At 40.6% G+C, this 27516-nt stretch overlaps 2 protein-coding genes across 2 annotated transcripts in view; one reads left to right on the top strand and one right to left on the bottom strand.

Annotated features, from left to right (window-relative positions):
* Positions 1-1581: 1581 nt before the first annotated feature.
* LOC115583190 (myosin heavy chain, fast skeletal muscle-like) lies at positions 1582-12802 on the top strand. Its single transcript, XM_030419726.1, has 39 exons — positions 1582-1790; positions 2245-2388; positions 2474-2630; positions 2890-2917; positions 3198-3312; positions 3418-3510; positions 3592-3655; positions 3752-3850; positions 3958-4061; positions 4142-4280; positions 4404-4522; positions 4649-4798; positions 4884-5054; positions 5159-5465; positions 5550-5620; positions 5712-5799; positions 6005-6122; positions 6209-6332; positions 6430-6566; positions 6681-6936; positions 7035-7277; positions 7372-7548; positions 7898-8043; positions 8158-8248; positions 8331-8720; positions 8801-8927; positions 9169-9287; positions 9380-9576; positions 9664-9847; positions 9932-10097; positions 10239-10363; positions 10583-10891; positions 10980-11183; positions 11271-11396; positions 11534-11704; positions 11795-11899; positions 11993-12088; positions 12262-12393; positions 12674-12802. The coding sequence occupies exons 1-39, from the start codon at positions 1590-1592 to the stop codon at positions 12692-12694; spliced, it is 5814 nt and encodes a 1937-aa protein (XP_030275586.1). The 5' UTR covers positions 1582-1589; the 3' UTR covers positions 12695-12802.
* A 4455-nt stretch (positions 12803-17257) lies between these two features.
* Positions 17258-27516, bottom strand: part of LOC115582602 (voltage-dependent calcium channel subunit alpha-2/delta-2-like) — a 46354-nt gene continuing 36095 nt past the window's right edge. Inside the window, exons 30-38 of the mRNA XM_030418644.1 lie at positions 27407-27454; positions 26708-26779; positions 25513-25665; positions 25368-25420; positions 25091-25146; positions 24613-24736; positions 24387-24496; positions 24185-24267; positions 17258-22754 (exon numbers count right to left, since the gene is read on the bottom strand). Coding sequence (XP_030274504.1) covers positions 22659-22754; positions 24185-24267; positions 24387-24496; positions 24613-24736; positions 25091-25146; positions 25368-25420; positions 25513-25665; positions 26708-26779; positions 27407-27454 — 795 coding nt within the window. The 3' untranslated portion in view covers positions 17258-22658. The remainder of the gene's footprint in view (positions 22755-24184; positions 24268-24386; positions 24497-24612; positions 24737-25090; positions 25147-25367; positions 25421-25512; positions 25666-26707; positions 26780-27406; positions 27455-27516) is intronic.

Here is a 27516-nt window from a genome sequence, read left to right on the forward strand (position 1 = left end):
ACACATAAATATCTCAACAGAGGAAATTAAAGCGCTATAAATACGAAGATTGTTCATCTTTCTATTGTCCTTCCAACCTACAGAGCAAATCTAATTAAGTTTGGGATTTCATAAAGGGTAGATTGTTTCTGCTATCATGAGGTATCATCGTTTCCACAGGTTCTTAGATTAGCAACTGTGAGGCCCAATCCTGCTCCTTTGTCACAGGAAAGACTTGCAAGGCTTCTGCAACAGAATACCAGCGTCACATGAGAGCGTCTCCGCGGCTAAAGTCGGATCCTCTGCAGTGCCAAGGTGCATTAAGGAGATTATCATAAGACCAGAACAATGTCTGAACTTCAGTAACAAATACGCATGCCAGAACAATATTTACACAAGGTTAAAAAAAATGCTGTATTGTATGTGACTTTATCTATATATACATGTTTAAATTAAGTGTCTAGTTTAACTGTGCCTATTGTGTGGCATGATACTCATCCAGTAAAATAGCTTACTGTAAGACAAATATTTTATGTCTCCCATTTAAAACAAATCATACTGATTAATATTCTTATGACTGACATCAACACCCTCTTCAAGTATCTTCCTTGCTGACAAAGACGAGTTAAACCGATGATGACAACAATGAACTAATCAGAGAAACTAATTTATCATAATATATTCAGTTGTACAAAGAATAATTGTCTCAGACCTGCCTCTGTGAGTCTGAAAGTTTAATCCGTGTTGAAATGTGACAAAAGATGCCATATATCACACAAGGGGCAGAAATACTCAAGCAGTGAGGGTAAAAATGCATGACCAAATAAAGAAAGTCATCTCTCTATATAAGAAGGGAGGCTGGACTCCCACAAGGACTGACAGGCGACCAGTCAAGGTGAGTGAGTCTTTTATTAGCAGGAGGAAAACCAGCAGCTTAATGAACAATGCAGGGCATGACCACTCTTTGCCAGACACCATAGAGTGAATCCAGAACTGCTGTGTGCATGTCAGGACTTCACTGTACAGTGAGTTCATTTTTAATGTGACATTTAATTACAGTTAAAAAATATAAATTTTTTCAGAACCCTCATTAAATCACCAGTACCTGTTCATCTGAGGGAGAGAAGAAGGTAATGTAATCATTTATTTGTATTTAATTATTTTTTACCAGTGTTTCACTTTCATTAGAGACATTTTGAAGTTTAATATTTTATAAAGTTTTTGTGTGCATCTCAATTAAGGGTGTCATCAAATAGAAAAAAGTATTTGTCACTTCTTATAAATGTTTTTGGAGTATATAACAAAGTGTCTGATAGTAACAAGGATTTAGTAACACTTAAGAAAGTAATCGCATCAACAAAGATAACATACAGTGAAAGTGTAACATTGATGTTACTCTATTGTTACAAACTGTAAATATTTGTTTACCTTTCTCTCATTTTGCTGGAAACATTATGTAACATGTAACTTTTTTCTAACATTCATGACATTAACAGAATTTAACTTTAGTTCAGTGGTGAAGTACCATCATGAGTGAAGAATAAAGAGAAATACTGATTGAGATAAATGAATGCTGTCCTGTTTGTACTTACTTGCAGTAAAGGATCATCATGGGTGATGCAGAGATGGAGTGTTTCGGCCCGGCGGCCATATACCTCCGGAAGCCAGAAAAAGAGAGAATCGAAGCTCAGAACACTCCCTTTGATGCTAAAAGCGCATACTTTGTGACCGAGCCAGCAGAGATGTACCTCAAGGGGAAACTTGTTAAGAGAGAGGGTGGCAAAGCTACCGTGGAGACGCTCTGTGGGAAGGTGGGAACCAAGGCTACTCTGGACTGCTACTAACTAATAATGTAAACTATTTTACATAATGACTTCAAACATTTAGACAGACATGTCTGCAAAGCCACAGTGGATACTCTCTGTGGAAAGGTCAGTGTGATGATAGTGGAGCAAAAAAATTATTCTGATTGAATCTATAATTTACATCACTGACACAGGTCACTGTGACTGACTTTGTGCTCCTCAGTGTGAAGTTTTCTTTATTTGTTTTAATCAAAGACAGTTAATTTCAAGGTTGATGTAACAGTGCATGAAATGCATGTCTTGTTTTCTACCCAGAAGTAACTGTTGTTACCGTGACATCACAGTGATTCAGTCGTTAAATCGTAACTTCTAGCTGTAACACAAATATGGATGAACACTGAGCAGCTCACAAGTGTAGTGTCAAATCTGAACTCTTGTGTTGCTTCTGTCCCTGTAACAGTCCATCACTGTCAAAGATACTGAAGTCTTCCCCATGAACCCTCCCAAGTATGATAAGATTGAGGACATGGCCATGATGACCCACCTCAGCGAGCCCTCTGTGCTGTATAACCTCAAAGAGCGTTATGCAGCATGGATGATCTACGTGAGTTTGGCCTGACTGTCACATCAGAAGATAGAAATATGGCGGACACAAGGCATATCAGTAAAAATCCTCTCTGTCTCCACAGACCTACTCAGGGCTGTTCTGTGTCACTGTGAACCCCTACAAGTGGCTCCCAGTGTATGATGCAAAGGTTGTACAAGGATACAGAGGCAAAAAGAGGATTGAGGCCCCACCCCACATCTTTTCCATCTCTGACAATGCCTATCAGTTCATGCTCACTGGTGTGTATAAAAAATGCACTGAAACATCATTTGAGAATAGAGTAACAATGACAGTGTTTATCAAATTCAAAATGTGAAAGTAGCAGCTAACAAACCCACACTTTTAGTTTTTAAATATTTTGACATATGAGATATTGTCACTGAATCCCCAGTATAGATTTTTTTTTATCAATCATCTGACTACAAAGTGTCCTCTAAGCAGATTTTATCCTCACCAATTATGTAAATAATAAGAAAATATCTTTCTGTCCTTTTACAGACCGTGAGAATCAGTCTATCCTCATCACGTAAGTTTGTCATGATTTATAAATGGTTCACTCAGCATTCACTAATTCTTGATTTAATGTACAGCCACAAACCACAGCTTCCTAACTTTTTTGGAGCCGGAGTTCTAAGAAAATTTAGGCACATTGCATTTTTTTATATAAACTAAACGACAGTCCAGTACTACTTCTCGACTGGACAATATTCACTACACCACGAGTCTAAACAATAGTTTCTATCAATGTTTGCATAATTCACCTTAGAGACGACGTTTCTGATGCTAACTGACTTTTACTCTCAAAGAGGAGAATCTGGTGCAGGAAAGACTGTCAACACCAAACGTGTCATCCAATACTTTGCGACAATCGCGGTGTCTGGAGGAACAAAGAAAGCTGAGCTAACTCCTGGAAAAATGCAGGTAAATGAACAGTGTTGTTGAAGGTATCAACAAAGCTGATATTGAATAGCGAATGTGATCTTGGACCATCGGGCATGATGATTGATTCTTGTTTTCTGAATGAAGGGGTCTCTGGAGGATCAGATCATTGCAGCCAATCCCCTGCTGGAGGCTTATGGTAACGCCAAAACTGTGAGGAATGACAACTCATCCCGCTTCGTAAGTGTTTGTTAGCCCCTTTTAAATAATATCAGAATGCACAAAGTTATAATTCTAATACACATTTTTTCTATTGGACAGGGTAAATTCATCAGAATCCATTTTGCAACGTCTGGGAAGCTGGCCTCAGCAGACATTGAAACATGTAAGGATGTTTATGACAAAGCAGATACTTTAGTCTTTCATTGTACCTTCAGCTCATTGGACAGGACTGACTGTTGGCTAACTGTGTAATAAACAGATCTGCTGGAGAAGTCTCGAGTGACATTCCAGCTGTCTGCTGAGAGGAGCTACCACATCTTCTATCAGCTCATGACAGGCCACAAACCTGAGCTGATAGGTAAGCCTTTTATTTTTATTTTTTTTGCTTTAAAGGTCATTCATTAGCTGCTGTATTGTCCATGTATTTGCTGACAAGAATGAACCATGTGTGCATTCTTTCTTTAGAGGCTCTCCTGATCACCACAAACCCATACGACTATCACATGATCAGTCAGGGGGAAATCACTGTCAAGAGTATCGATGACATTGAGGAGTTCATCGCCACTGATGTAAGTTAAATGATGCATTTAGGAATGTTTTGCCTTGTTTCTTGTGAGCTTATGACTTTATTTGATTTCACTCCTAAAAGACTGCCATTGACATCCTGGGCTTCACTGGAGAAGAGAAGGCAGGCATTTACAAGCTGACTGGAGCTGTTATGCATCATGGAAATATGAAGTTCAAGCAAAAGCAGCGTGAAGAGCAGGCTGAGCCTGATGGCACTGAGGGTGTGTTACAAGTGTTACTATCTTCTTGTTCACTGACAACAGAACAGTGAAAAACAGTGAAAATATCAATCAGATTATTTTGTATTCTCTTTAAAATGACGTCTTAATTTCCTTTTTTTATAGTTGCTGATAAAATCTCATACCTCATGGGCTTGAACTCAGCTGACCTACTGAAGGCTCTGTGCTACCCTAGGGTCAAAGTCGGCAATGAGTTTGTGACCAAGGGTCAGACGGTGCCTCAGGTAAAATGTTCACACACAGTCCAGTGAATCATAAATCTATGGCCTGAAAACTTTGAATAATTTTGTTTTTCATTTTTACAATATCTGTATAAATTTGATCATCTTTCTACTTATCTTAAAAATCAGGTCAACAATTCCGTCATGGCTCTCTGCAAGTCCGTCTATGAGAAAATGTTCTTGTGGATGGTCGTCAGAATTAACGAGATGTTGGACACAAGGCAGCCAAGACAGTTCTTCATTGGTGTGCTCGACATTGCTGGATTTGAAATCTTTGATGTAAGTTTGGCGATACAATTTCTTGCAACTTTGCCCTGTTACAATTGAATAATCAATCCCTCCACCTTTCTCTTTTTGAAATCAGTACAACAGCTTGGAGCAGCTGTGCATCAACTTCACCAATGAAAAACTGCAACAGTTTTTCAACCACCACATGTTTGTCCTGGAGCAAGAAGAGTACAAGAAAGAGGGAATTGAATGGGAGTTCATTGACTTTGGTATGGATTTGGCTGCCTGCATTGAGCTCATCGAGAAGGTACTACTTTGAGGCATTGTTAACAATGATGTAAGATAATTATCCCTACCACAGCCAGACAGTACAGGAGTAAAAATCTCTGTTGTTTATGTTCTTGTTAACAGCCAATGGGCATCTTCTCCATCCTTGAAGAGGAGTGCATGTTCCCCAAGGCTACAGATGTAACCTTCAAGAACAAACTCTATGACCAGCATCTTGGCAAAAACAAGGCCTTTGAGAAGCCAAAACCCGCCAAAGGTAAAGCTGAGGCTCACTTTTCTCTGGTGCACTATGCTGGTACTGTTGATTACAACATCACCGGATGGCTCGACAAGAACAAAGACCCCCTGAACGATTCAGTTGTTCAGCTCTACCAGAAGTCTTCAGTCAAACTGTTGGCCTTCCTTTACGCATCACATGCCTCAGCAGAAGGTACGTGCTGTTTCCCTGCATCATGACATATAAGTAATTGTGTCGAATGAAATATTTTCAATGTTATTATTGTTCCACTGACAGCTGAAGGTGGCGGCAAGAAAGGTGGCAAAAAGAAGGGTGGTTCCTTCCAGACTGTGTCTGCATTGTTCAGGGTAAGATAGGGAGTGATGATTTATCATCTTACGTACTTCAGTGTACTAATTTGGTGCCTTTTGTTAATCTAATGTCCTTTTCATTCTTCAGGAGAATTTGGGCAAGCTTATGACAAATTTGAGGAGCACACATCCTCATTTTGTGCGCTGCTTGATTCCCAATGAATCGAAGACACCAGGTAAGCTGCAATAGCCCTGAGTTGAGAAGGTTATAAAGGGCTTTTCACACTGCAGGCTGAGATCCTTCTTCAATGCTTCCTAACCCCAGGCTGATAGTCCCGCGCTAAGCAGTGTGAAAAGCCCTTTAGCGACAAACAGCAAGTCAAATTGAATATGGTTTCTTGTACGATTTTATTCATCATGTCACTTAAAAATGTATCATAGGTCTGATGGAGAACTTCCTGGTCATCCACCAGCTGAGGTGTAACGGTGTGCTGGAAGGTATCAGGATCTGCAGGAAGGGCTTTCCCAGCAGAATCATCTATGGTGACTTCAAGCAGAGGTAACAGAAATATAACCTTTACAGTCAATGAAATGTTTATTAACCTCGAGCTGGTGTGTCTAACTGAATGAAATCTTTACTTTCAGATACAAAGTATTAAATGCTAGTGTCATCCCTGAAGGACAGTTCATTGACAACAAGAAGGCCTCAGAGAAACTCTTGGGCTCTATTGATGTTGACCACACTCAGTACAAGTTTGGCCACACAAAGGTAGAGTGAGAAACACTTCCATGGACAAAGCTATTACTATAAAGATGAACTATCATAAATAATTAACCTAAAAATATTTATAATTATTAACTCTCAGGTGTTCTTCAAAGCCGGTCTGCTGGGTACTCTGGAAGAGATGAGAGATGAGAAACTGGCCGAACTGGTCACAATGACTCAGGCTATCTGCAGAGGATTCCTCATGAGGACAGAATTTGTCAAGATGATGGAGCGCAGGTACTGTGTCCGTTTGTTATTGATGTTCTGGATTTTAAAGAATGCTATTCAAGTCTGCAACTTTATTTATACAATGATGATTTTCTGACTCAATTTGTGCTGTTTTTTCCCCAGGGAGGCCATTTACGCCGTCCAGTACAATATTCGTGCATTCATGAATGTCAAAACCTGGCCATGGATGAAGCTTTATTTCAAGATTAAGCCTCTGCTGAAGAGTGCAGAGACTGAAAAAGAAATGGCCCAAATGAAAGAGGACTTCACAAAGACTAAAGACGATCTAACAAAGGCTCTGGCTAAGAAAAAAGAACTGGAGGAGAAGATGGTTTCTCTGCTACAGGAGAAGAATGACCTGTTGTTGCAAGTGCAGTCTGTAAGTTGGATCATCACACCACATTTGCATGTCTGCTAAATACCTTACATCAACTACTGATTTGGCAATGATGTGCACCTGTTTGTGTTGACTTTAAGGAAGGTGAAAACCTCAGTGATGCAGAGGAAAGGTGTGAGGGGCTCATTAAAGCAAAAATCCAGCTTGAGGCCAAACTCAAAGAGACGGCTGAGAGACTGGAGGATGAGGAGGAAATGAATGCTGAGCTGACCGCAAAGAAGAGAAAGCTGGAGGACGAGTGCTCTGAGTTGAAGAAAGACATTGATGATTTGGAGCTTACCCTGGCCAAAGTGGAGAAAGAGAAGCATGCCACTGAGAACAAGGTTCACGTCCCTAATTTCAAAAGATTAGACTGTGCTTATCAGAATTATTCTTTGTTCAAATTTAACAACATTTTATTTATATAAACACGTATAGGTCAAAAACCTCACAGAGGAAATGGCATCTCAAGATGAGACCATTGCCAAGCTGACCAAAGAGAAGAAAGCCCTCCAAGAGGCCCATCAGCAGACCCTTGATGACCTGCAGGCAGAGGAAGACAAAGTCAACACTCTGACAAAGGCCAAGACCAAGCTGGAGCAGCAAGTGGACGATGTGAGTACTCCTTAATCTAATGATTAAGTCCTGGTTGATTTGGTGACAGCAAGTAAGGTTTCATACTTGAGGTCCCAGAATTCTTGGGGACAGAAAACACCCATTGAGAAGTCAGAAATACAACATAACACACAGTGTTTAAAAAGTGAACAGTGAACAGTGACGCTGGATGTGCCCTGACGCTGGACTGGATGTGCTTTAGATTACATGCATGCCTTGTTTCCCTTGAGTGCAACTATAATGATATGGTAACAGCAGACCAAAAAGACATATAAGATAATTAAGATAGATTTTCTGAATTCTATAAATTTACAACTTTAATTTCATTAAATATCTATTTCATCAATAGCTTGAAGGTTCTCTGGAGCAAGAAAAGAAACTCCGTATGGATCTTGAGCGAGCAAAAAGAAAGCTTGAGGGAGATTTGAAACTGGCTCAGGAAACCATAATGGACCTAGAGAATGACAAGCAGCAGTCCGATGAAAAAATAAAGAAGTAAGAATAAACAAAACATCTGTCAATCAGACAACGTACTTGCAGTAAAATATTTAATGAAAAGGCACTATTTGAACCCAACTGTAATACACTGAATAATTTTATCCCCTCCAGGAAGGACTTTGAGACAAGCCAGCTCCTGAGTAAGATCGAGGATGAGCAATCTCTTGGAGTCCAACTTCAGAAGAAGATAAAGGAACTTCAGGTACAGATGGAAGTGTTTGTGGAAGGCGTTAGGCTCATTCAAGTATCCTCATCAGTTTTAAGCTCGACTTTGTGTGTTCCAGGCTCGTATTGAGGAGCTGGAGGAGGAGATTGAGGCTGAGCGGGCTGCCCGGGCCAAGGTGGAGAAGCAGAGGTCTGATCTCTCCAGGGAACTTGAGGAGATCAGCGAGAGGCTTGAAGAAGCTGGCGGAGCAACAGCTGCTCAGATTGAGATGAACAAGAAGCGTGAGGCCGAGTTTCAGAAGCTTCGTCGTGATCTGGAAGAGTCCACCCTGCAGCATGAGGCCACCGCTGCAGCTCTGCGCAAGAAGCAGGCTGACAGTGTGGCAGAGCTGGGAGAGCAGATTGATAACCTCCAGAGAGTCAAACAGAAGCTGGAGAAGGAGAAAAGCGAGTACAAGATGGAGATCGATGACCTCAGCAGCAACATGGAGTCTGTTGCAAAAGCAAAGGTTGAGAGTGCTACATTATTTAAACGGAGAGCAAAAAACATATGGTGATATATTGATATTTATATGTTTTCCTTTTCCAGACAAACCTTGAGAAGATGTGCAGGACATTAGAAGATCAACTGAGTGAGATCAAATCCAAGAATGATGAAAATGTTCGTCAGCTTAACGACATGAGTGCACAGAGAGCAAGACTTCAAACGGAGAATGGTGAGAATATCATGTTTTGCAGTGTTCATTATTTTGAACACCCCAGAAAAATGCCTTCCTGAACTCAGAACTAAATCTGCAGCATAATATTTAGCCACACTAATATACTCTACTAGTGGTAACAATACTGAAGTCCCTGTAGGAGGATAAATACTAGAAGTATTGTAGCAACATCGTAAAACCATGTCAGCCCAGGTGTAAAACCTAGTGTGAACACTGACGCATCAATATCTTCGATTAGGTGAATATACCCGCCAGGTGGAGGAGAAAGAAGCTCTTGTTTCTCAGCTGACAAGAGGCAAGCAGGCTTTCACTCAGCAAATCGAGGAGCTGAAGAGGCACATAGAGGAGGAGGTTAAGGTAAGTCTATGAAATCAGCAGGATAAACAAAGAGGAAAAGGCCACCAGATGATTGGTATCAAATATTAATCAGGCGCTCATTCGGATTTTAGGCCAAGAACGCCCTGGCTCATGCTGTTCAGTCATCTCGACATGACTGCGACCTGCTCAGAGAGCAGTATGAGGAGGAGCAGGAGGCCAAAGCTGAGCTGCAGCGTGCAATGTCCAAGGCCAACAGCGAGGTCGCTCAGTGGAGAACCAAATATGAGACTGATGCTATTCAGCGCACTGAGGAGCTGGAGGAGGCCAAGTAATGAAGAGTCCTGCAATCTCATTGTTTCCACATACATAAATTCTATAAATCATCATAAAACCTGTTTGCTGTATGTTTTGACAGGAAAAAGCTTGCCCAGCGTCTTCAGGATGCAGAGGAGTCCATTGAGGCTGTGAATGCCAAATGTGCCTCTCTGGAAAAGACCAAACAGAGACTGCAGGGTGAAGTGGAAGACCTGATGATCGATGTGGAGAGAGCTAATGCTCTGGCTGCTAACCTCGACAAGAAGCAAAGGAACTTTGACAAGGTCAGATATCGTAGTATAAACATACTGTTTCAGCCAGTAACATGAGGTGACAAAAAACACTCAATTGTTTTGTTTTGCTTTCAGGTTCTTTCAGAGTGGAAGCAGAAGTATGAGGAGAGCCAGGCAGAGCTGGAGGGATCTCAGAAGGAGGCTCGCTCTCTCAGCACCGAGATGTTCAAGCTGAAAAATTCATATGAAGAAGCTCTGGACCATCTGGAGACACTGAAGAGGGAGAACAAGAACCTACAACGTGAGACAATTTACTTGGCTTTCCCTGACAAATCTGCACTCTAAAAAAACATGTCAATTCATCTGAGGTGTCTCTATTCATTGCTGTTTTTTATATAGGTGAATATTATAAAATTCACACTGTGTAAATCTGCTTCGACAGAGGAGATCTCTGACCTGACTGAACAAATTGGTGAGACTGGTAAGACGATTCATGAGCTTGAGAAGGGAAAGAAGACAGTGGAAGGAGAGAAGACAGAGATCCAGACTGCTCTGGAGGAAGCAGAGGTAAACCAAAATATATAGCATACATATAGGATGGAAAGATACAAAATAGAAAATACTGTAGAAAGGAAAAAAAATATCTGCATTCCTGTTTCGACTTATCTTGTGAAGGTGTTGGACATGACACCTCAGTGCTATTTTTCTTCACTCTGACTCAGCCTTGTATTTTTAATGAAGAAACTGTTCTGAGCTCGAGCTGATAAAGGTCACACTTGTTCACAGGCTACCCTGGAGCATGAGGAATCCAAGATCCTCCGCGTTCAGCTTGAACTCACCCAGGTCAAGAGTGAAGTTGACAGAAAGATTGCAGAGAAGGACGAGGAGATGGAGCAGATCAAGAGGAACAGCCAGAGAGTGATTGATTCCATGCAGAGCACTTTGGATGCTGAGGTCAGGAGCAGGAATGATGCCTTGAGAATCAAGAAGAAGATGGAGGGAGACCTGAATGAGATGGAGATTCAACTGAGTCATGCCAACCGCCAGGCCGCTGAAGCCCAGAAACAGCTGAGAAATGTGCAGGGACAGCTTAAGGTACATCCACTGAGGGATTTGTAGCATCTTGCTTTGAAAACTTCCTAAAATTATTTGCTGATACATCTTGACATGTTGTACATATCAGGATGCCCAGCTGCACCTTGATGAAGCAATCAGAGGCCAGGAGGACATGAAGGAGCAGGTTGCCATGGTGGAGCGCAGGAACAACCTGATGCTGGCTGAGATCGAGGAGCTGAGAGCTGCACTGGAGCAGACAGAGAGAGCCCGCAAAGTGGCTGAACAGGAGCTGGTTGATGTCAGTGAGCGTGTGGGACTGCTGCACTCTCAGGTAAAGCTCCAAGGCTGACACACAAGCATATAAGCTCCTCTACAATTCAACACAAGGAAGTTAATTTTTATGCTTCTTTAATAACAGAATACCAGCCTCATCAACACCAAGAAGAAGTTGGAAACTGACCTTGTTCAGATCCAAGGTGAAGTGGAAGATGCTGTCCAGGAAGCAAGAAATGCTGAAGAAAAGGCCAAGAAGGCCATCACTGATGTGAGTCATCCTGGTGCTTTTCTCTGTAACTGAACATGCATAGTACAAAATAGACTCATTTAACCTCTATTTCTGGTGCTCTTGCAATCAAATCATCAGATTGCAGTTGGCCTAAACCATATTTTTCTAAATTTCAGGCCGCCATGATGGCTGAAGAGCTGAAGAAGGAGCAGGACACCAGCTCTCATTTGGAGAGGATGAAGAAGAACTTGGAGGTGACGGTGAAGGACTTGCAGCACCGCCTGGATGAGGCTGAGAATCTGGCCATGAAGGGTGGCAAGAAGCAGCTCCAGAAACTGGAGGCTAGGGTAAAGATTAATTTGATCACTTAATCAGGCCTAAACTAATTTTAAATGGTAATGATTTACAGTAATAGATTACATTCTCCACTCATTCAGGTGCGTGAGCTTGAGTCAGAGGTTGAAAACGAGCAGAGACGAGGCACGGATGCCATCAAAGGTGTTCGTAAATATGAGAGAAGAGTGAAGGAGCTCACCTATCAGGTTAACAGGGCTTTTTTTCTATCTCATTGGTACAGTTGTCTGATGCAAAGCTTCAAATGAAACATTTCAATCATGAATTTATGTTTACTGCAGACTGAGGAGGACAAGAAGACCGTCATCAGACTCCAGGATCTGGTGGATAAGTTGCAGCTGAAAGTGAAGGCCTACAAGAGACAGGCTGAGGAGGCTGTGAGTCAGAAACTTGTTATAACTTTTTCACAGTACTGGCTCACAGTTGCATTAACATGACATAACACTTCTCCTTTATGTCTGTAAAATGTCTGAAAATAAAAACTTTACATTACTAGAATCAGGAAAATCTCTGTTTGCTCAGTCTTAATGGTTGTTGGATTTCCTCACAGGAGGAGCAGGCCAACACTCACCTGACCAGGTACAGGAAGGTGCAGCACGAGATGGAGGAGGCTCAGGAGCGTGCCGACATCGCCGAGTCCCAGGTCAACAAGCTGAGAGCAAAGAGTCGTGAAATTGGAAAAGTAAGTAATGCATTAAACTCTTTGAGGTGCTCTAAAAGTTCAAATGGTTACTGATAATCTTAGAGGAAATCAGCACAAGTGATTTCATGAGCTAATGTTTGCCAGTTCAGTTCATTTATTATGCATCAGTTGCTGCTGTGACTGGTTTCATTTTCAGTGAATTTTGATTTTAAAAAGGCCAATTTAAAGCCGCATCACCAAATATTTTCACTGCATCAGTCCTGCAAGTCCTGTTTTCCTCTCGTTCATTAATTCCTCTTTCTCTTTCTATCCACTTTAGGGAAAAGAGTCTGAAGAATAATCTGCAGCCTCTCTGAGTGACACAAATGAGAATCATAAAATATGATTTTTCATTGAAATGCTCTCACTAAATATTGTAGATCTATATTAAATAAATGCTGTCACCAACCTGCTGCCTTTAAACCTTTCTTTGCACAACAAAAACAAAAGTACTACCACTTGGTTTATGGAAGAGAAAAGAAGAGCAGGTTACATGAAAACACTTCTTTGTGGTAAAAGTAGAAATCTTTGTAGTTGCTTCTGCAACAACACCATACACACAAGAATATATCAATAAAACAAAGACATTTTTAAAAAAATAACATAAACACATAAATGAAGGGATAATGTATAGACAAGCTACACAAATGTTAGGCTACTCATATGCTGAGGAGAAGATAGACACCACTGTATATAAGTGCGTTCATGTGCTGTCGGAATTATCAGATAAACTTTTTTTCTGAATGGGGAAAATTCATGCGAAAGTGGAAAAACAAAAACTTGGAAAGTGGAGAAATTTTTGCAACTCGAGTTGCTAAATTGACATCATATGACACTGAAACATGGTCCTTGTATCAATTCCTTTCCTCTTGTCACGCGACCACTGAGAACTGTGACAAGCTGCTGAGGCCAAAATTGAATGCTTCACATCTCAGAGCAGCTGCCAACATGTTTCAGCTAAGGAACAAAATGCAACAACTTCTTTTGGCATCCAAGTTGGTCCCAAGTTCCTACATGAAGAACCTGATAACACCAAAGTTGGAAAGACTTCCCAACTCATGAAATAGGACAATCCGAGGAGCGCATGAATGCCTCAGAAGTGTCAGCCATGCTAGCTTACGCTCGATTAGCTTAGCTTCGGTTAGCACAAGGACTGAAAGCAGGGAAGAACACCAAGCACGGCTCTGTCCAACTGTAACAAAGTCCACCACAACCTCTAAAGCTCACTAATTAAAACATGAGCTATTAAAATGTATTTCATTGGTATAAAATCTGTTTTTAAAGTTTTAAAACAACAAATTGTGTTTCAATGGAGGCTCTGCGTTGTTGTTGAGAGTCTTAAGGCATGATTCCAGGAAGTAACTATGCCTGCATAAGTAGAGGTATCGAGCTATCTCTGACACAGACAAATGTCACTTCCATAAGTTGGGGCAAATACTTTTGCTGTCATTTTTACAACATTTTATGTTGATGAAAAAACATGAACATCCCATCATTTTAACTGTGACATACCTGTAACATTAAAGGGTTTTCTCTCTCTTTGACCACTGGACAGGTCTGCCTGTGATGAAGGGTTCATAAACCTGCACAGATGAGAAAACCCAGCACCCACTTTAACAGCATAATCACACTCATGGTATGAATCTCTGCTAACAGATGCAGCCATTATATGCAACATTTTCATCCATATTGTGGGTCACATGCAAGACACAATGAAGTGTGTTTTGTGTGTTGCGTCTTTGCTCTTCCTGACGGCAGAGAAGAAAAAAATAAGTTCCAACAAATCCTCTGGGGTAGAGCAACCATCCGGTACCGCATGTGTGCTTCCTCTTTGGGGAGCTGTTTCATTAACATTGTGACAGATGACAGCTGAAATTTCTTTCACCACTTGTCTTAAAGTGCAGCTGTTTGCTCCTGTAGCTGTACCGCACACACGGGATAGTCCAAACAAGAATTTGCATGGTTACATTTTGTACAATGGTCTACTTTAGTTCCTATGCACATGTATCAACACACAGCTGAGAATGGAATATTACAGTAGTACTTTTCTATGAATAACTGAAGGGGGTTTGACGTTAGATTCTGCTCCGAGCCCCTCCTGTATCCATGTTAAAGAAGTAAGGATTTCACGAAAAAGAGTCTCAGTCATGTTAACATCACTGTATCTCAAGGATTTTATCATAGATAATTCCTAAGAAAGGCTCAAAGCTTGTAAATGCCTCCACTTATTAAAAGAAAACTAACCTGCTGAATTTTGTTTTATAATCTTGAAAAGAAATAAGCTTTCTGGCACATATTGCAGGAATATTTAATCATTTCTAAATTGTTCTACTATGTAATAAAAAAGACTATATCTGATGCTACAACAGCTTCTAGCTCTCCTCTCTGATAAATTATTAAAAACAGTTTTACCCAAAACGAAGTCATGTTCTGCAGCAGACCTACATCAGACCTCGTCTCTCTTCGTCCGTTCAGCATCTCTGTTTTTCAGTTTATGAGAGATGAGCCTCTGAGGTCTGCTGGATATACCTCACATGATGGATTAAAAAGACAATAAAATTCACAACAGCTTTTGCCAAACACTGATGGTGTGATTTCATAGCTAAATCAGACTCTGTGTGAGCCACACCACAGGGCTTTGTGCCTGCTGGAGAGGTTGTCTCTTAATCCAAACATAGAGACTATTGAAGGCAGCTGGCATGCAGGACTGCTGGTGAATCAAAGGGGCCAAAACATCCCATAACTCCCATCCAGGCCTTTTTTTTGCCAGCGACCTATCGTCTTTCCTCTGAGGACCTGAGCTCACTGTTTGAAATGTTTACCGTCTGACATTATGAGCAAATGCAAACGATGAATCATGCAGGCTGCGACTCTTGGGCTTCTTTTCTGGTCCTTGACAAGCCGCCCGAGCACATGTTTTAATCCTTGACAGCTGACACAGAGAGTCTCCCTGCATTGGATAATGGAAGTACACCAGCGTGATTCAGTAGCTCCCGTTCAGTTTATAGCATTGTAAACCTTTAATACAGTGACAGGACACGGACCTGTACTTAACGTTTGACATTTAGAGGAACCTGGAACATCTCCTCTCACTTGCCTCGCCTGTCTTTGAGGGAAAAGGTCACATTTGAACTTGTATGACCAAAAACATTAAACCTACCGTATAAAATATGATGGAAATACAGCCACTTGTATTCTTTCAATTGGAAGAAAGCAAAGAGCAGGAACATAGATCATTACTGAAATCCATCGAAAAGGATTTGTGATAATTAATTGATCATTGAGGTTGTTTATCAAGCAAATATAAGAAGCCAAACCATGTTCCGATTCCAGCTTCTCTAAAGGATTTGCTGCATCTTTCTGTTTTATATCACTGTAAACAGATGGACGTGTAAAATGTTTCCAACCCAGAGGTATCTCCATGTTTCCTCAAGGTAACGATGTGTGTCTTTGGGTTGCCTGTCGCTGGAGAGTCAGAGTGAAGTTAACGTGAATAAAACTAAAACATGACAGTGTCTTTGAACCTCTGTGCCTGAGTCACACTAGTTTTGTGTCAGCACTGAAGGTCGTTTAAGGGCGCGTTCGCGACCGGCGAGACAATACTTGTTCCATTGTGTTGGTTGCTGTGTGTTTAAAATCACACAAATCACTGAACTCAGCTCTCTTCTCTTCCCCTCTCCTCTTCTTAATGTTACATTCGTTAATTTAAGTACATTTCTCATTACAACATTACACAACATAAACACAGGACAATGGAGGACACCACCCCAGAAGGTCCGACTCTGCACCCAACACTTTCCCCCTGAGCTGGCTGGCTCTGATGGTGGGTTTTTAGTGTTAGTCCGTCGCTGATTTGTTAATTTCTTACAGGGTGTGGTCCTAACCCCTAACTCCCTTACCCAGAAATAGGTCTGTATTAATACCTCCTCTTAAATATTTTGCTGCAGAGCTGGATTGGTCTGGAGGTGTATATTCAGCAGCTCAATCATCATGGAATTATTATGTGAATACGACAGGCAGCAGTGTGTCTCTCTGATCCTCTCAGTCTTACGCGACCGTACAATTCTACCTGTCACTTTAGGTGACATTACTCTTTAGTGTTTATAGGCTACAATGTAGTTTCAAGAATATTATATATCCAATTCAAAACTCAAAGAAGGGATCGAGAGGAAACTAAAGAAATTCTAATCCGTCTGCTACTTCGGCTCCGTGAACTGCATCATGAATTTATCAATACTCAGCGCAGTCAGAATGCTGATATTTCAGGGTCATGATCGAGGCCATAGATTCTAACATCCATCAGATAAAGGATTAATGAGTCAGACAAGACTGTCAACTCAGACATCTGCTCCTGCACACTCTCTGTTACTGGGTGATGGTGATAGAGAACCTGTGATGGGTGTTCATTCACTTGAGTCGAAAAAATTAAGAGCTTCACCATCTATTCATATGTGCAGCCGGCACCAGTCTGTCAATAGCTTTCTTGTAAATGATAAATAAAGCAACTGATCATCCCATATCGATTGCAAGCTTAAATTAACAAATTCTAGTCGGTCCCACTCACCTCTGCATCAAAAGCTTCAGTTTGCTTCTTTACAATTGCTCTATTTCTGTCTTATTTGGATGTATTGGCTTGTTTCCCAATGGAAAGAGCAAATTAGAGATTACTCTGAAGTAACACAGCACATATTAGTCTAATGAATGCAACAGTAAGTAGCAGCAGTGTCAAACCAGGTTGAGTGCTCATTTGCAAAGTGGTATCTTTATTTTAATAAATTGTGCTGAAACCAAGTGTAGTGTATAAAAAAGTCACCACAGTGTGAGACTGCCTGAAATGATCTGTGCAACAATAACGATTCAGAGCTGAAGTGAAAAATATCAATAGCATTTAATCACCAAAGATATAAACATTTAAATATTCATTTTGTTATGTGACTGACAAAATCTTTACAAAGTTAGCCTTTATCTTCTGCTGACTGCTTCACATCGTCTGTACAAAAATGAGGTGGCGTTGGAGACTGGCACAAAGAGAGGAAACTGTCCCAAGTAAACAACAACGTCAGCGAAAAATGTAAAAGCAAAAATTACAGCGGAGAAACATTCACATTCTTATTTTTTGATACTCAGTAAAGAAAAGAAAAAAAAGGGGACAAAGACTAACAGGTTTTTATATGTTTTACAATTTTCTTGTAAACTGCTTAGTGCTCCCACGCAAGCTTCAAACACATTCAGCTCCTTTCTGTTTCGATACAAACATTATTCACAATACCCAAATGAATCAACAAATAAATCGAGGAATGCATAAGTAAAAATTAAATAAGCAACACTTAAATCTATTCCATTAACAAAGCTAATTAATAAAGGGGGCATTCCCACACATGCCGCTGCCTTGTCAGTTACACAGCTTCTAAATGCATGAACCACTTCCAGCGTTTTTAATGTCACCTTTTTCCTAAATAAATGACAAAAATTGTAATCAGGCAGTATGTTGCTCGGAATTCTCAACTCCTCTGTGCTTTCCCTCGTCGCAAAAGGACCTAAATTGCAAAAAACACTGACAGTTATTGTAGGCTTCACTGAAGTCAAACTTTCAGCTTGGTTGATTTAACACACAGGCCTCCACCTCACCCACCGAACATCCACGAGGGGCGCCCTCGCTTCTCCCCACAGCACTGGAGAGCTGGATGTGGACAGGAATGTAAAATATCCATCAGACTATGTACACAAATCTGTAAACTGTTCAAAAACGTCATGCAAATAAATACCTGTAATTTAAAACGGAACTACAACACTGACCTCAACAGGAGTAATATATCGTAGGCTATGAAGAGTTTCACAAAATGTCCCCCCTTCGATGAACAACAGTGTTGTTGTTTGAATAATGCAATACGACCTAAAGTTAGTACTGCAGGTCTCAGAGTAAAAGCCTTTTTTTTCTGTTTTTCTTTTTTTTTTGTACGCTGCGGTCTCCAAACAGTGTTGATCTTTTAATCTGCGTCTCCGGGTCCCCACCATGCTCGGGTACAGCAGAGATGCATGACAGTAGATAATACTGTACATAAACATTCACTCGTTTCAGTCAGTCCTAATGGAAAAGTACATGTTCCGACAGGCTTCAAATATAGAATATACAGTGTGCAGATGGAAATGGACAGTCTGTGCTTTGATTCGAGGCTGAACCACAGTGTAGAGATAAACGACACGTAGCAGGAGGGCAGCGGTCGCTCTGACCGTCCATGTGAAGGCAGGAGTGGAGGCCGGCTGCTCGACGCGCTTCTGTTGTGCTCTTTCACAACTGTGCTGCACTTCTCTCAGAACGTCTCACCAGTTTCACCAGGGGCATTTGGTTTTTTTTTGTTCCCTGGCCGAGAAATCCATTTAGAGCTGAACCACTGCAACCCTTGAAATTCAAGTGTGTCTCTCACATGGCCCTGCAGGGTGAGCGTCCAAATGTTCCTGCCATCATCCAGAATGAGTGCAACAAGGCACTGCGAGGGTGGAACACCAGGCAGACGGAGGAAAACAGCATTTTACAAATATTTTGTCAAAAAAGCTTTTTAAAAATATCCCCCATTAACTTTTTAAACCAGTTTAAGTGGTAGCACAAAGAGACATCAGGGGTTGATGAATCACTGTGGAAAACTGGAGTTTATCATGCATAACTCTTCGCTCTCTCCTGCTGTCCCATTCGCTGGAATTCATTTGAATAATTTAAAGTCTGTCTGGACTCTAAAATGTGTTTTGCTTGTTGTTGCTCCACATGTGGAAGTTTGACCTTCACTGTACAGGATGATGTGCGTGCAGATGTCGGCATGCATGAGCAGGATTTTATGACATCACATCTAGTTTGTGGTCCTGATGAAACTTGTGTGATGTGAAAACTTGAAACCTTTAGTGTGCTTACTCTGACCATGTTTCTTATGGTGAAGTAGGAGTCAAATCATATGGTACCTTGCCACAAAAAGAAAAAAAAAAAAATTAAAAAACAATTGTAAATTTGCAGCATATCACCAGAGTAAATGCTAACTGCTGCTAACTGCTGTTAACTGCTGCTAACTGCGTTCTGTTAGCTGCGCAGCTAGCCAGACAACCAGGGACGTGATGGTGTTTATAGCACTAGCACAGGAGCTGCTGGGAGAACGAGGTTTTCAGGCCCTGCATGCTAACTTCACTAGATAACTCTTCATCATAGTCCATAAACATAAACATAAAACTGATTTCTTCACATTCTGTTTGTACTTTTAGTTATCTTTTTAATGTACTTAAGTAAAAAAATTTACATATTGCACCTTTAAATAAGTATTTTTCTATCTTAACACATGTCTATAGGGAATAGGTTACACAGTAAAATAATTAAAGCGTTAAATGTGTACTTTAACAGTTTGGATAATTATTCAAAAAAACGTGTGCTTGTTCCAGCTTGCGCAGTTTGAGGATTTGATGCTTTTTTCTGTTACATGTCAATTAACGTGACATAATCAGGGTCTGAAATTGGAAATTGGAAACTGTGAGGCGTATTTTTCATTAATCTGTTGACATTTTATGCTAATCGATAATAACAAAATGATTAGTTGTGTGTTGTGCGTATGATTTTTGTGTAACAATATTACGTCCTCCACCTTTATGACTGAGCAAAAGCTGAATCAGACGTCACCATCATGATGAGGTATGCATGATAAAATTGAAGTAGTCTGCCACAGCGAATCATCACTTTCAGTGAGACATCAGGGGAATCTCAACAAAGGATCAGAAAGCATCACATACTGATAACATACTGATAACACCTAAAGCTGTTCAGAAGCTACATTCCCCATACAGAAGCATACATAAGTGCATAAATTCAGGTTTGACAAATAGTCGCGGTACAAGATACAAAGAGCTTCCCCTCAGTCAAACAACTGATGTAATACATTTAAAAACATGTCGGCCTCACACTGACTACACGTTTTGTGCTATAATACTACAGAGTTAACACTGCATGTAAATTATTTAAAATCCATGGTCATGAGAATTACTGCTCAAAGTATCTGATTATTACAGCAGGATTTGGAGTAGTTTGGAGGGTTCACTAGTACACTTTTGTATCAAAATACCTCTTAACATTTGATCTTTTTGGTCAGCCTGTGTCTGATTTTACAGCCTTTAACATTTCTCATCAACTGGAAGCACTTCAAGATCATAACGAGTCTCTGTGGAAGCATTTCAACAAGACAAACCTCGACTTTAACAACTCTTTGATCACTGAAACTACATTTAATAACTGATATGTGTATGAAGAGTCACACAATCCTGCTGCACGTCTAACACTGGTACTCCTCATCATACCGGCTTCTCTCATCAAACCAAAGTGCTCTAAGAAAATATTTTTAGGGGAAAAATACTTTTCGTTTGAATTCTGTCTGGAATCTGGTTGGATTTAAAGATTTAAAAGACAATATGTACTTGAGATGGTTGAAGGAGTCATTCGTGGTTGTCGTGTTTGACACGGTTTATAGCACTGAAACTATCTTGGCAAAGGTCAGAAGTGGACTGAAAGACACTAGTGAATGTGTGGTTAAGGCCCGGATCTACCATCCATGTAAAAACTGCTCCTTTATGTGCAAAGACATTAACTAGGACTGGACATGCAAATAAAGAGTGGAGCAGATGATTCCTTTTGAACTTCACAAAGCCAACGAAAGCAGAATAAGTCGTCCAAAAACCGCAGAGTCCAATGCAGGAGGGAGTCTGAACCGTGAGGCTCAGCCTGCAGCAGGTTCTGTTTGTTTATTCACATTGTCGTGCTGCAGCAGTTACCTTAACAAGTGGTGCGCACAATGTAAAAGCTTTACCAAGCAGAGACAATCAAAGATCTGAAAACCCAGAATAATGCTCTGCACAGTTAAATCACTCAGCTGTGTATTTGAAGTGCAGGACAGAAACTAAGCACATTCAACTTTTTATGCAATTTCAAAGGTGCCCTGTGGAGTTTCTAAACACTAGTAGCGCTGTGGAGCAATGTTTTTGTAAGCGGGACTCATTTTGCAGCTCTCCAGGTCATATGCGTCGACTTTAGCTGAGATGGCCCCTCTCTGGACTGGGACATCACAAAGCAGGCTAGGCTGACGTCCTTCAACCGCTGCCTGTCCATCTTCCTTCAGCGAGCACGTGTTGTAATGCGAGACTCATGTTTATGCAGGAGTCCAGACATAAAGACGGTTTTGAAAGTCTATGCGTGTTCAGCTTTCCATACTTCTAATGGAATATTTTTAGTTTGCCTCCTGCATCACTGTTTATACTTTCAGATGTCCGTTTTATTTTACTGTTTCGTCACATTCGCTTTCAGCTGTTTCAGGCGTCATGTTGAAATTAGCGCAGGTGTAAACCCACGATTTCCTGGTTTTGCTTCTTCACAATAATTAATTCACAATTAAGTTTATCTTAGTTTTTTCACATTTTTTGTGAGAAATACTGATTGTAAACAGACATTTTGTTTGAGAGAAAACCCCACAGAGCATCTTCAATAGTTCTGCTCCATCTAAACCTTGAACTTTTAGAAGTGTACAAGTTTTAAAAATGATTGACAGATAAAATGACCCACCATTAAAAAAGTAGCTCTGTCCTGACGATCTACATGTTAATACATCAGTAATAATAATCTGATAATATAATACATGGTGCACTGAGATAACACTGACAGGGTCTACTCTGCTGTCAAATTAGCATTTTTACACAAGATACTTATCATAATACGTACATTCTGTTGATTCCCTTACTCGTGCTTACTCACAGTTTGGCATTACAACTTCAGAGGAATACGTCCTTCCAATGCAGAGCAAAAAAAATTATCTGAGTTTTTAGATCTTTTATTGTTTCCCCAACCGAAACTTGAGACTGGCGTCTGGTCCTGCTGGATAATTATTTATTGGCCCATTAAAAATACATTTCAAGCTGCCTCCCTGACTTTTTGGTGACTGTTGACATGGCTGAGCCTGTGTGCAAAAATGTTTTAAACATGCTTGTCCTAGTTCAAGTAGCATGCACGCTTGACGCGTTCCCGTCCTATATTTTGCTCTCAAGCCCTGAAACAACAGCAAATGCATAAGCAATAAGGCAAAAAACACTAAGAGCTGATCCACGTATTTTTTTTCCCAAGCACAAATGCGGCGCGGGCTGTTTGTAGATAAAAAAAAGAAGAGTTTTGCAGTTGCTGTTTGATCTGACCTTCAGTAGATCCGAGCCTAAACCCAGAGAGATGAAAGATGTCAGTTAGAGTACTGCACGTGTCAGAGATGAAAAAGAGGCAGAATAAGCTGAATAAAGAGAAGGACTCCTATGGACGACTGCAGAGCGTGACCCCGTCCACACTCTGACGTGTTTTCCTGCAACGAAAGTTCACAATAAATCCTCTTTTTTTCCCAGAGCAAATGATTCATCACATGCACAGTAAGAATGTTCATGTGGTTGTTTTGGCTTCATATATGAGATTTGTGCGTCATTCTAAGTATGGGAGGGGACATTTTGAGCACAGAAAGAAGAACATACATTATATATTTGTGGAGAATTTAGCACACAAAGAATCATTTAATTTAACCAGGGACCATTCAAACATACACTAACCTCTCAGCACTCAGTTTTAATAATTTTCTCTCTCTCTCTGTTCCAGAAAGTTACAGAACTCGTTGGATCCAGCCAACACATTCAATTCAATTTAACCATCTGACCAGGTGCTCTGTCAGAGGACAGTGGCCACTTCACTAGAAAAGAATGTAAGCACATCCACATGTACTATAATTTATAAAGTTTTGGTGAAATGGCTCGTCTTGTGAACCTTTATGAAATTCCAGCTGTTTTCAGCATGTGCTCTGTTAGCTTTGCACCCTGGCTATCTTGGTCGGTGGAGCGTGCCTGTTGAAACAAAACATTTGTCAATTTAACTCAAGGGGGCTTTGTTAAATGGAAATTTTAATAACAATATTGTCAAAGTGTAAAAATATAATTCAAATAGTTTGGTCAATATGATATTAGCAATTTGAAGTGCTATGTTACATGAGGCAACCACGCAGCGCTGTCTGAAATAAACTAACTTAACCAATGTATTTATTTAGATTGAGGTTTATTTAAATTCCGTGGAACATTTTAAGTTCCTCTATTAAAGGACTGACATTAATAGTTATAATGTCTGAGCGATGTAGCTGGAATCATCAGGTTAGCCAACTAGCTAAGTTAACTACTGCTTATCTGGCAGAGATAAGCTTGCTAGCTACCAAGGCAGCTAGGGGAGACTACGGTAACTCTTCATATTAACCATTATTACAAAATGCTAAATGTATAGTTCATTGAACTTTAATGAATAGATATTTCACTGTGAACAAACAATAAAATAGTTTATAAACCATTCATGAAACAAATGTTTATCACAAAGTTGTAAATTATGGACTTAATAAATAATACCTTTAAAATTGCTTATTGGTAAATAGCTACATTTGATAGTTATTTCACTGTTTACAAACTATCAAATGATTATACATTTTGAATTTATTAATGATGGTTATCATAAAGTGTTACAAACTTACTAATTAAGATCTGGGAGTGCACAGAGCCGGGACACAGAGAGAAGGTACATGATTAAAACTGAGTGAGAGAGGTTATAACAGAGGTCATTATATGCATCTGTGATAATAGTAAACACGGACATAATTTCATCAAAACAAAATATAGTTAATGTGCTGTGCTCAAAATGTCCCGTCACATGCTCAGTATTGAGGCACAAAATACACTGTAATGTTATAATTATAGTGAATCTACTCACTAAGGCACTGTAGTCAAAGCAGGAAGTCGGGCCTTTGCGATATCGTGCGTTGCTCAGTACTTCACATGGATTCTCCTCCTGGACTGTTTGCTTTTAGTTAAGCGAGGTAACAGTGAACTCACCTGACACACAAGATCAATGAGATCTTCCACCTTCAGCACAAGTACAAGCACCACAGAGTGTGTGTGCACAGAAAGGATACACTCAGTCCTGACCTGTGTCAATCTCTCTATCTCACATGAGCTGCAGGGGAGCGTCTCAGCGACCACAAACAGGAGATTCGTGTTTTCTATCCGCTTGGCGTGGAACAGTCTGTGGGAGACAGTGATGGATATTTAGCCAGCTTCATTTAGTGTGCTCAGCACAGGTAACACTCTGCAAACACATTCTGCTGACGCTCCAGAAAAAGAAATAAAAAAAACACACACCGTGAGCAGTTTCCACAGTCTTGCAGCATGTTGTAGGAGTTGGTGGTGTTTGTAAAGTAGAACTGGCTTTGGATGGTCACACAGCTGCTTTCCTTCGTCTCAAAGCCGTCGACCAGGACATCATCTGGAACACAAACCCATTCAATTTGAGCATTTCATATGTTTATAACATTCTTACAGCTCATTTTTGTTTTTTTAAGTTTGGCTAATTTGGCTTCGATTGATTGTCTCACAGATTCACATCTAGATGTTGTTGTTTACTGAAAACACTTCGTCGTTAACAAAAAACCCTTTTAATGAGGTTTGTGGCAACAGACGTTTGTGACAAAAAAAATAAGGACAACATGCAAATGAGCTGCTTGTTTGATTTTTGCCAACTTTATTTCATCTAATCTGTATCACGTTGAAAGCAGTAAGTGATGAGCACGCAGATATTCATGTGTGCACACAAAAATTGTGTTAAGATGCAGTACTCCACCTTGGTAGAACCAGCTGTTGGAGGCTAGTCCGTACAGTAGCTGCTGGGTCACAGACCTGAAAGTGTTCACATGGCACATTGTTAAAGAACGAAACACAAACCCTGACCATGAATACAAAGGATTAAACAACATGTCACAGCTGCAGTAACACTGAGCTGAAAATAACCGAGTGGCATCTGTTTTACGAGCAGAAGTCTGAACACAGTTAAGATTGTTTTTAAAGGGCACCCTCACGAGGTCTCCTTGTCGTTTGACATGCAGTAAACACATTCTCACCATGCCACTGTGGATGTCCACCACGCCAAGTTGAGGACGTCAGCGATGGACGGCTGCAGAAACAGAGAAGTTAGATTCAAGTTTTCCATCACACTGAGTGATAAAGAAATGTCCCCACATCTAATATCTGCTGGGGGTCTCTTACCACAAAGATGCCCCTGGGTGCTGCACCAGTGTGACTGCTGCTGATCGGCTCACATGCGGACTGGAAGTGGAAAGACTGACGACGGGTGTAGATTGAGTTGTTGTAGAGCGCGTGCATCAGGTACGGGTCTACATCGCCAAAGAATAGACCAATCTGTGATGGATGAAAGAAAGGGCAGACAGAAAGAGAGAGAGGGAGGAAGAGGAAATGCTTGAGGGAAACAGCGTGCTATAAACAGAATGTAACTGTGATGACCGATGCTGAAGTCAGTTGAGATAAAACCTTTAATTAACCTGTAACCAAAACCGACTTTTGACACCAGCAAACATAAATTATCTGTGTCCGCCTGTGTCATCGTTTCCAGGAATATCTGTTTCTGTCTGTCAAGACATAAACACTGAAAACGGAGTTCCTGAATATCTTCACCCCGGAGACAGCTTTGTTTTCATAATTGCCTGTGTATGTGTTGACAGGGCGTAAAAGTGCTTGCTTTCGCTACAAACAGGCTGAGGTTGTTATACCAAGTGTCTGACAACATTTTGGAAATGATTCCTACAGTGGCTGCTGAAGAATACTTTTCTTTTTTTGTATCAAGACACACAAAACACACTCAAGGAAAAGTCTCACTCTGACATCTGAAGGTGAGCTGCAGGAAGACGAGGGTGGCGACATGAGTCGGAGCTGGAGAGAGGAGTTTAGGGTTTACCTCCAAGAACTGCCTCAGGATTTTTTCCAAAGTCGTGGCTGAATATTGAACTCACCTTGACAATGTGGATGAAGCAACAACAGTAAGAACTCACCTTGTGGGATTTCAGAGGGAGACGTCACCTTGAGGGAGACTTGTGTTTCTGGGATCTTATTATCTAACAAGAAGGAGGAATTGTTTCTGTAATGTTGTCAGACACTTTGAAGAACAAACTCAGCCTGTCAGTTGCCAAAACAAGCTCTTTTAGGTGACATAACTTTTAACTTTAAAGGATCTCATCGCAGCCACATTGTGGCTGTCGGTGGAGGCATCAACAGGACAGATTCCAAAACTTTTGGTGAGGAGGAATCACTTAGGCACCCAAGCATGTACATATAGTTCCCGAATGTAAAAAGAAATGTTTTTCATCATGCTTAAACACTGTTGATAAGACACACTGTGCAGCTTATAGTGACAGTGAACAGTAGATGTTACCACACACAGACAAACCTTTTTCCAGTGATCTCTCTGATTGGACATGACCAGGAACCCACCATCATCGATGAGATAGCAGAGGAGGTCCTACAGACAACAAGGCACAATTATCTGCACAGACAGCAGCAGTTTGTAACTCTTTACTGTATCACTGAGCAGCAGCAGGGCACAGACTGTTTCAGATACAGGCTGATGTTATCTGACTATATCAACATTTTTAAAAAGTGACAATTTCTTTACTCTTGTTTCAAGTTTTCTTGTAATTTAAAGTCATAACATTATAAAATAAATCATTTCTTTCAAGAAAATAAAAGTTTGAGGCTCAACCTGACTAAATTGCTGGTTAATTGGGAGATTGTTCACTGTGAAACATCAAGTTGAGAAGTTGACAAGTTGAGCTCACAGCCTCTTAATCTTAATTATACACAACAGGCGGCACTGTGGATTTTCTTAATTACACTGTCAGCTTTTATAAGTGTTCCTCATATCTGTGAGCTGACTGCCTGAAAGAGAGACAGGCAGCCGCAACAGCTTGTGTTGGTCTTTAAATTGTGTCGTCTAAGTGACTAAATTAATAGTAATGAGTTTTAAGAACACGTTAAACCTCTAAAGAACCGTGTTTACAGAACTGACGTCAGTATACAGCTGTAGTCGCAGGTCTGCTACAGTCTTTTGGTTGTGTTAATGTGAGAACGGAAAACAAAACGTTCTTACGTCAGTGTTCACTTCACAGTCCATCTCACAACTCCTGGACGGTCCGCACTGTTTAACAAAATGAATAATGAGGCAACGTGTCACTTTTGTCACAGTAAATGCCGTCTAGT

Source organism: Sparus aurata, chromosome 6 (genome assembly GCF_900880675.1).
Source record: "Sparus aurata chromosome 6, fSpaAur1.1, whole genome shotgun sequence".
Lineage (NCBI taxonomy): Eukaryota > Metazoa > Chordata > Actinopteri > Spariformes > Sparidae > Sparus > Sparus aurata.

What these genes read in the sequence shown, in the direction of transcription:
- LOC115583190 (XM_030419726.1), top strand. Translation starts at nt 1,590, where the DNA reads ATGGGTGATGCAGAGATGGAGTGTTTCGGCCCGGCGGCCATATACCTC. An exon ending in TGGAGCAGCAAGTGGACGAT is followed by an intron (nt 7,549 to 7,897) that starts GTGAGTACTCCT and finishes TTTCATCAATAG; the next exon opens with CTTGAAGGTTCTCTGGAGCA. An exon ending in GAGGAGCTGGAGGAGGCCAA is followed by an intron (nt 9,577 to 9,663) that starts GTAATGAAGAGT and finishes ATGTTTTGACAG; the next exon opens with GAAAAAGCTTGCCCAGCGTC.